This window comes from Pteronotus mesoamericanus, unplaced genomic scaffold, assembly GCF_021234165.1.
Source record: "Pteronotus mesoamericanus isolate MK-2021 breed Mesoamerican mustached bat unplaced genomic scaffold, CSHL_Meso_final contig_90, whole genome shotgun sequence".
Classification (NCBI taxonomy): Eukaryota; Metazoa; Chordata; class Mammalia; order Chiroptera; family Mormoopidae; genus Pteronotus; species Pteronotus mesoamericanus.
Genome location: NW_026555277.1, coordinates 9119074 through 9128204, shown reverse-complemented (window position 1 = coordinate 9128204; position 9131 = coordinate 9119074). Strand labels below are relative to the sequence as shown.

The following is a 9131-nucleotide window of genomic DNA, read 5'->3' as shown; positions in this document are numbered from 1 at the left end:
ATCTGTGAAACAGAAGATTGGCTAGAAAATGCTACAGGTCCTTTCCCAGTATGAACCCTACCAGTCCATATGTTGAGTGGTCAAAGAGCTGACGTGGAAATTAATTATTCAAGTTATCAAGAGCATCCCGCACCCTCAGGAACTCCACCCCAAATTGAGCAATCTAATCCACTACTCACTTCCTCCACTGTGTTCTCATCACCACCGCCCTTGCAGTCAGGCACATCTGCTCCCCTGGAGGTGTCCTACAGGTGAAAAGCCCAGAGTCCTGGTAAGTCTTGGGACACTCACCCCTCTCACCATTCGGACCATCTTTGTTCTTTGTCTCCCTTGACACCAGCCTCCATTTATTCCCGGCATATTTTCCTACCCTGGGTGGGCCATACCCACACCCCTATGTCTCTTCATTCTCTCTCTTTACACCTTCCTATTTTCAAAGGGAGAGCTTCTGCCTCTCTCCCCTACACCTCTTTTCAAAAACTACTCAGGGCAACTCAATGCCCGCCCCCTTCCTTTCCCAACTCAGCCAGCTCTCTATGCTTTGGCCAAAATTAGGTGTGAGGAAGGACCAGACACTGTGGAGTGTCTCCTCTCATACATTAAATGCAAATATGAGTGAATGATATTTATAGAGAGGAAAAAGACTGGAACTATATTAAAATGACTGGGGTTTTTTGGTTGTTGTTGAGAAAAAGTTTGCCTTAAATGTTTGGAATCGTATAGCATTTTCATGAAATAAACTGGAATCATCCCATCCATGTTTTTTTTTTGTACTACTGTGAGTCATTAAGGGGCTGACAATTTTACTGAATGAGGGAATCTCCTGCTGGGTCACTGAGAACATGCCTGGGTGGTCAATAGGGGCCAGACAGTTCAAGGGAGTTCTGTTTATCACTCCTGAAAGGGCTGTTTCTTTCATTCTGGGCTTGAGGGATAGTCAAGAAAGCAATGCCTAACATATCAAACAACAGGAGTAAACTACACAGGTTGACTTAATGGTATCTCCAGAATTTACCTTACGAATATATGTAATATGTGAGTTGTGATTTTTTGGGGGGGAGGTGGGAGGTTATAGTTCTTAACTAGCTGAGCATTCCACCACTGTTGATGTCATCTTTCACATAAAAGGGTAACAGCCATCAACATGCCAGATCACAGACTGGGCAGTCCCCAGGATCTCTTTAATGGCTCCAGAGAGTTCTATAGCTAAAAATTGGTGCCATGTCTGTCAGGCAATGTCAACAATCTCATCAAAAGTGGTATTTCCACTGTGCTTAAGGTTTTTCTGTTTCCTTCTGTCTCTTGGCAATTTTTAGAGGGCTTCGATGGTCAGGCAGAGGCAGAGGTCCCAACGTAAATTCTGGTCCTGTCTATACTAAATGGTCGGTTTCATTGTTATCCTCAGACCCTTCCAATCACCTTTTGTCTTGACAACGTGAAAACCAACCTTTTTACGGAGACAGACCCAGGGGGCTGATCTTGGGGTCGAGTGCAGATATGGCACTGACTTCCTCACCGGTGAGCCTCTCTGGCACATGACTTTGATCTCATTGAGGCAGAACTTGGGGCGCATGGTGGCAAGGGCTGGTATCGGATAAATCTGCATTTGGGATTAATGAAGAAAGTTGCATTTGGCCTCCTCTGGGCCTAAAGCTCAGAAGTATGATTTTTTAAGGAGCAGGTTTGCAGATTGAAAATATCCTCTGGATACAGTCACACTAGTTAGAATTTTGGCTGCAGCACTTGAAGGATCTGTGACCATGGGCTCATTTCTGAGCCTCGCTGTTACTGTCCTCTCTCTGGTAAACTGGAGCTTATTCATATCTATTTGTAACAGTCACGGGAGACCCTGTACCTTTGAGTCACAAAGTAGATCTCAGAGTGTCATCTTCCTATCTTCCTTTCCTTACTTTCTCCCTTTAACTGCCAAATCATCACCTCTGGAGACTGGTTAAAAAAAAAACAACAGAACATTCTCCCTACTACCTCCACCACATCCCCACCCCAGCCAGTGGCTAGAGGTCATGGCCCTGGCCTGGTGGCCTGGTTCTCTTTTCTGAGTTCCCTACTTCTGTCCTGACTTGCATGGAAGTGGAGCTCCCCACATATACCTGCAATCTGACTCCAGCACAGTTGAGCACTGGATTGTCCAGAATGAGGGCTTATCTGTGCAGCATGATTGCCTGCTGCTGCCTCTTCTCATAGGGAAGTTTCTGCAACTGCCCCAGCTCTGAGAGAGCTCATGCTCCTAGGTGTGAGGTTCTCTTCTCTGCAGGCACAGCTCTCTGTGCCCATCAGTGATCGACATTCTCTCTCAAAGGCAGGTCTTCTCCTAGGTCATTTGTTCCCCTAAGTGCATCTCCGCTCACAGAGGTAAGCCACTCTTGACATTACAGGTTCATTGGATATAACCCTGGGCCTCTGAGCAAACTTGCTGTTGACCATGGGACTACAGGACCAGTCATTTCTTGCAGGTTTTACTGACAACACTGACCAAACCAGCTGTATGATCTTCCTCTTCCACTACCACTCCATCTTCCTGGCTGGACAGGGCTCCATCCGTATCATCCCATCTTTCTGCATTCACAGACTGATCCAACCTGCTCTCTGTGGTGTCCGTGTGCTGGGAAGGCAATTTATCTGGCCCGCATCACTTGGGGGAGAAAGTAATACCTTCTCAGAAAGGTGAAGACTGAGAATTCCACCATTCTAGGGGAAAGGAGCGTTATTCTTCCAAATTCTATTAACACCACTCAGCTTTCTTCTTTACAATGTGTGATTGACAGTAACAGACTTTTTTCTGCTAAAGAGAAAAGCTTCCTAGGAGTTTTGTTGTTGGTGATGTTGTTTTAATATTCTTTTACAAGACTATATACACCTTTGGTTAATCTTTTTTAGTTTTTTTTTTTTAATTTACTGATGAGAGAGAGGTATCACTTTGTTGTATCACTTATTTGTGCATTCATTGGTTGTTTCTTGTATGTGCTCTGACTGAGGATTGAACCCGCAACCTTCGTGTATCAGAATGATGCTCTAACCAACTGAGCTAGCTGGCCAAGGCAGGTTAATCTTTTTTTTAATTGAAATATAATTCACACACCATAAAAGTCACTCATTTACAGTGTACAACTCAGTAATTTTTAGTATATACACAAAGTAATACAACCATCACCACTATCTAATTCCAAAACACTTTTACCACCCCAAAAAGAAATCCTGTGCTTATTAACATCCAGTCTGGCCCCCCAGTTCCTGGATTAGAAAGTACTAATGTACTTTCTGTCTCTACTGATTTACCTATTCCAGGTGCGATCGTACAGTACAAAGCCTTTTATGTCTGGCTTTTTTCACTTAAAATAATGTTTTTAAAATTTATCCATATTGTAGTGTGTATCAGGACCTACTTCCTTTTTATGGTAGAATAGTATTCCATTGTATGTGCATACCGCCATTTGTTTATCTATTTATCAGCTAATGAGCAGTTAGGTTGTTTCTACTTTTTGGCTTTTATGCTGCTATGAACATTCATGTACACATTTTTGTGTGGATGTATTTTTTTTTTCTTTTGGATATATATCTAGGAGCGGAATTGCTGGGTCATATGCTAACTCTATGTTTAACTTTTTGAGCAATTGCCACACTGTTTTCCACAGCAGCAGCACCATTTTACATTCCCACCAGCAACATAGGAGGAGTCCAATTTCTCCACCTCCTTCTCAACATTGTTATTGTCCATCGTTTTTTTATTATGAGCATCCTAGTGAGTGTGAAGTAATTCCTGAGACTTTTATTTTATATTTTTCTCTTTAACACTGTGTTCCATTTGAAGGTGGGTTACAGATTTGCATATGGTCACAGGATGTTCATACCTTATAATAAAGAAATGGCATAATGGCAATATATTTTGTGGTTCAAAAGGAAGCTAATTCTGCAGCTGGTTTACTTTAGTCTACTTTCTCTTTGAAAACTGGGATAATGTTTTAGGGTGGCTGCAACTTCCCCCAGAAGCAAGCTCCCCACTAATCCCATAACAAGGGGATAATCAACAGAGATAGGTTTAGCTGGGTGTGCTGGGAGTCAGGAATGGATGAAGGCATGCGCCGGCAGGATAAGAAGTGTCCCCACCAGGACTGGGAAGCACCAAAACAAGGAGCATAGGTCTCCACCCGCCATCTCTGCTTCCTGCTGTCCCTTCTCCTTATTCTGGGAGCATCTTGGCTTTCTCTGGCCCTCATCATGGCAGAATATGACTTCCCAGAGCTCCCAAGATAATCTGTTACATTCCCACCCACCCATTTGGAGAATCAGTCAGCCACCCGCTTATGATTTTAATATAGTTTTTCAAACTACACAAATACTCTCAGAGAAGTCTTCCTGCCCCGCAAAAGAACAATGCTGAGATATGCTAACTGAGTAAACTTTTTTCTAGCTCAAGTGTCCTGAAACTCTGTGATGCTATTGCTCAGTTTTTCAAGAATACTTCTTTTTAAGTAATTTACAGAAAGTTGGACAAAGGGATTAATCTCTAAGCTTTACAGTGAAGCCTTGATCTTTTTCTATGTTCAACTCAATTGGATTGACTGCTTAATCTGCCATATTGAGAACTGCACAGCATGTTTCTGACATTAAACTCAGCCTCAGCAGTCAGGGATGCTCACCTCTGAGGTATCTGAGAAAACAGGTTTGGTAGAGATTATCCAAAGGGAAGTTTCCACAGTGACTTGAGCAATGGCAATGTCATGGAAAGTGCTAAGAACCTCTCTCTGACTTTGAATGGAACTATACCCTTTTCATGAAACATACAACTTATCACTAAATGTGTCTCCTAAGGTTAGAATTAGAGCCCCTAGTATTCCCTGAAGGGAAAATTACTTCCATGTAATATATAAGCTGATGCAAAGAATCCTACCCAAGGCAGAAAGGCTGGTATCTGGGGAAACTATTGTGCAGTAACATCCCTCTCTCTTCTGTAGGCCACAAATATGAACTACCAAAATATGGAAAACTTTGACTGGGAAAATTACACCTGGGAGGATTTCGGAAACTACAGTTACAACACTGACCTGCCTTTCTTGCCTGAAACTGCCCCATGCCGGCCAGAATCTCTGGATATCAACAAGCATGCTGTGGTTGTCATCTATGCCCTGGTCTTCCTGCTGAGCCTGCTGGGAAACTCCCTGGTGATGCTGGTCGTCTTGTACAGCCGGGTCAGCCGCTCTGTCACTGACGTCTACCTGCTGAACCTGGCCCTGGCTGACCTGCTCTTCGCCCTGACCTTGCCTATCTGGGCTGCCTCCAAGGTAAAGGGCTGGATCTATGGCACAATCCTATGCAAGGTGGTCTCACTCCTGAAGGAAGTCAACTTCTACAGTGGTATTCTACTGCTGGCCTGTATCAGCATGGACCGTTACCTGGCCATTGTTCATGCCACGCGCACACTGACTCAGAAGCGACACTGGGTCAAGTTCATATGCTTAGGCATCTGGGCTCTATCTCTGATCCTGTCCCTGCCAATCTTTATCTTCCGCAGGACCATCTATCCACCTAATTCTGGCCCAGTCTGCTATGAAGACTTGGGTGCCAATACAACAAAATGGCGCATGGTGATGCGGGTCCTGCCCCAGACCTTTGGCTTCCTCGTGCCACTGCTGGTCATGCTGTTCTGCTATGGACTCACCCTGCGCACACTCTTTCAGGCCCACATGGGGCAGAAGCACCGGGCCATGCGGGTCATCTTCGCTGTCGTGCTCGTCTTCCTGCTCTGCTGGCTGCCCTACAATCTGGTCCTGGTGGCAGACACCCTCATGAGGCTCCAGGTCATCAAGGAGACCTGTAACCGCCGAAATGACATTAACCGGGCCCTGGATGCCACCGAGATTCTGGGCTTCTTCCACAGCTGTCTCAATCCCCTCATCTATGCCTTCATTGGCCAGAAGTTTCGCCATGGACTCCTCAGGATCATGGCCACCCATGGCCTGATCAGCAAAGAATTCCTGGCCAAGGACAGCAAGCCCTCTTTTGTTGGCTCTTTTTCAAGGAGCACTTCTACTACCCTCTAAGACCCCCAGCCCTGGTGCAGCCCCACAGGGCTCCTCTCCTCCTGTTAGCACCCAAGCCTCAAGTCTACTGGCTATTCAGAGTGTCTGTGGCAGGCCAGCCCCTCATTGTGGTCACAGGAAGTTGCTGAGGCCGTGACCTTGCCAGCCCCCAGTGTACGGTCGAGAAAGCCCGCCCTGCAGCCTCGCCCCTCACTGTAATTACTATGTCAACTGCTAGAGCTCTGTCCATCCTACCACTCAGCCCCTAGCATTCTGTCCTCGGAGGTGTTTCAAAGACGTGCTTTCAAGTGAGTTCACAAAGTTCCCACCGTTGGGAGCCATCAGTGGCAAGCACCGCGATTATTTCCCCAACTCTCCCTTTCCTTGCTTGCTAGCAAAGTCTGCTTCCCGTGGAGAGGCCAAAAGTGACAGATACTCACTTCCGTGATTCCGGTAAGCTAGGAGTGGCCATATTCTCCAGTTTCAACCAGGAAAACTTGTAGACAAGAGTGTGCTGGTAAACCAGTCTGCTATGGAAAGAAAAACTCCTGTTTTTGTAGTGTTCACCAAGTTCCGTGTTATAAACACTCCCACCATGGCAATTTCAAGGGTGGAGATGTTTAGCAAGCAGCTCAAAAAATTCTAGAATGTAATAATCTGTTTTCATAAGCAGGTACAAACTGGCTTTTGCAAAACATTGCTCAAATGGAGTCTGCTAGGGCCAGGGGACTCCTGGGAAATATTCCTGATTTAGAAAGAGAAGAACACACAATCCTACAGCTTTGGGTCTTGTGTTTGAATATGGATATAGGATATGATATGTGGTACTGAGGCAGCGCTTTTGTGAAGATGAAGCAAAAAAAAAATTTAACACACTTAGGCTGATGAAGTCAGAGGACAAAAAGAACTTAAAAATGAAGAACCCAGAAATAAACCTGAGCAAGCACAAGAAGAGAACTGGTCTCTTACCTTACATCATATACAAAAATTAACTCAAAATAGATTGAAGAGTTAAACATAAGAACAAAAACTAACTCTTAGAAGAATAGAAGGGGTAAAATCTTCACAATATTGGATTTGGCAATGATGTCTTGGTTATGACACAAAAAACAGAGGCAACAAAAGAAACAATAGATAAATTGGCCTTCAAAGTTAAAAACTTCTGTGCATTAAAGGACACTCTTCACAGAGTAAAAAGGCAAACCAGAGAATGGCAGGAAATATTTGCAAATCATATATCTTATAAGGGGTTAATATCAAGAATATATGAAGAAGTCCTACAACTCAACAGTGGGGAAAAAAGACCTTGTTCAAAAATGGGCAAAGTATTTGGAGAATAGACATGCCTTCAAAGAACACATACAAAAAAACAAATAACGAGTATTGGTGAGGATATGAAGACACTGGATGCTTGTGCAATGCTGGTGAGAATGTAAGATGGTGCAGCCAATATGAAAACAGTGTGGAGGTCCCTCATTAAACCTAGAATTACTCTATGATCCAGAAATGTCAATTCTGGGTTTTAGCCAAAAGAATGGAAAGTAAAGACTCAAATGGATAGTTGTACACTAATATTCATAGCAGCATTATTCCAGGGATAGCCAAAAAGTAGAAACAACCCAAATGTCCATCAATGGATGACCGGATAAACAAAATGTCATATATGTGTATACAATGGAATATTATTCATTCTTATAAAGGAACAAATTTCTTATCTTATATATGCTACAACATGAATAAACCTAGAAAGTATTATGCTAAGAGAAATAAGCCAGATGCAAATACTGTATGATTCCACTTATATGAGGTACCTAGAATAGTTAATTTGATAGAGACAGAAAGTAAAGTAGTGGTTACTAGGGGGTTGATGGATGGGGAAATGGGGAGTTATTGTTTAAAGGATATGGAATTCAGTTGGGGAAGATGAAAAGATTCCGGAGATGGACAGTGGTGATAATTGTACAACAATGTGAATGGACTTAATGCTATTAAACTGTACATTAAATCTTGTTGTGTATATTTCATCACAATGTTTTTTTAAAAACATAGTTGCAAAAAAGCAAACCTTGGAACCACTTACCTATAACTTCCTGTTAAATGAGATAATTAAATACGTATCTTTTTTTGTACCAACCATTTTTATTTTTTAATTATATTTGATTGATTGTGCTATTACAGTTGTCCTGATTTTTCCCCCTTTGCCCCCCTCCACCCAGCACCCCCACTCGCTCAGGCAGTCCCCACACCATTGTTCATGTCCATGGGTCATGTATATTAGTTCTTTGGCTGCTCCATTTCTTATTCTGTACTTTACATTCCCATGGCTATTCTGTAACTTCCTATTTGTACTTCTTAATCGCCTTACTTCTTCACCCGTTCCCCCACACCATCCTCCCATCTGGCAACAATCAAAACATTCTCTGTATCCATGATTTTGTCTCTGCACTTCTTGTTTGCTTAGTTTGTCTTATAGATTCAATCGTTGATAGATATGTATTTTTTGCCATTTTATTGTTCATAGCTTTGACCTTCTTCTTTTTCTTAAATAAGTCCCTTTAGCATTTCATATAATAATGGTTTGGTGATGATGAACTCCCTTAGTTTTCTCTTGTCTGGGAAGCTCTTTATCTGCCCTTTGATTCTAAATGATAGCTTTGCTGGGTAGAGCAATCTTGGCTGTAGGTCCCCGCTTTTCATGACTTTGAATATTTCTTGCCAATCCCTTCTAGCCTGCAAAGTTTTCTTTGAAAAATCAGCTGACAGTCTTATGGGAACTCCCCTGTAGGTAATTAACTTCTTTTCTCTTGCTGCTTTTAAGAGTCTCTCTTTATCTTTAACCTTTGGTATTTTAATTATAATGTATCTTGGAGTGGGTCTCTTTGCAGCCTTCTTATTTGGGACTTTCTGTGCTTCCTGGACTTGCATGTCTATTTCCTTCACCAAATTAGGGAAGTTTTCTTTCATTATTTTCTAAAATAGATTTCCAATTCTTGCTCTTTCTTTTCTCCTTCTGGCACCCCTATGATGCAAATGTTGGACCTCTTAAAGTTGTCCCAGAGGCTGCTTATATTATCCTCACTTTTTTTTTTGGAT

At 42.8% G+C, this 9131-nt stretch overlaps 1 protein-coding gene across 1 annotated transcript; it reads left to right on the top strand.

The window, feature by feature from the left end:
* The first annotated feature begins 203 nt into the window (after nucleotides 1-203).
* LOC129080646 (C-X-C chemokine receptor type 2-like) lies at nucleotides 204-8089 on the top strand. Its single transcript, XM_054586166.1, has 2 exons — nucleotides 204-271; nucleotides 4974-8089. Exon 2 carries the CDS (start codon nucleotides 4983-4985, stop codon nucleotides 6057-6059), a length of 1077 nt encoding a protein of 358 aa, XP_054442141.1. The 5' UTR covers nucleotides 204-271; nucleotides 4974-4982; the 3' UTR covers nucleotides 6060-8089.
* Nucleotides 8090-9131: the final 1042 nt, after the last annotated feature.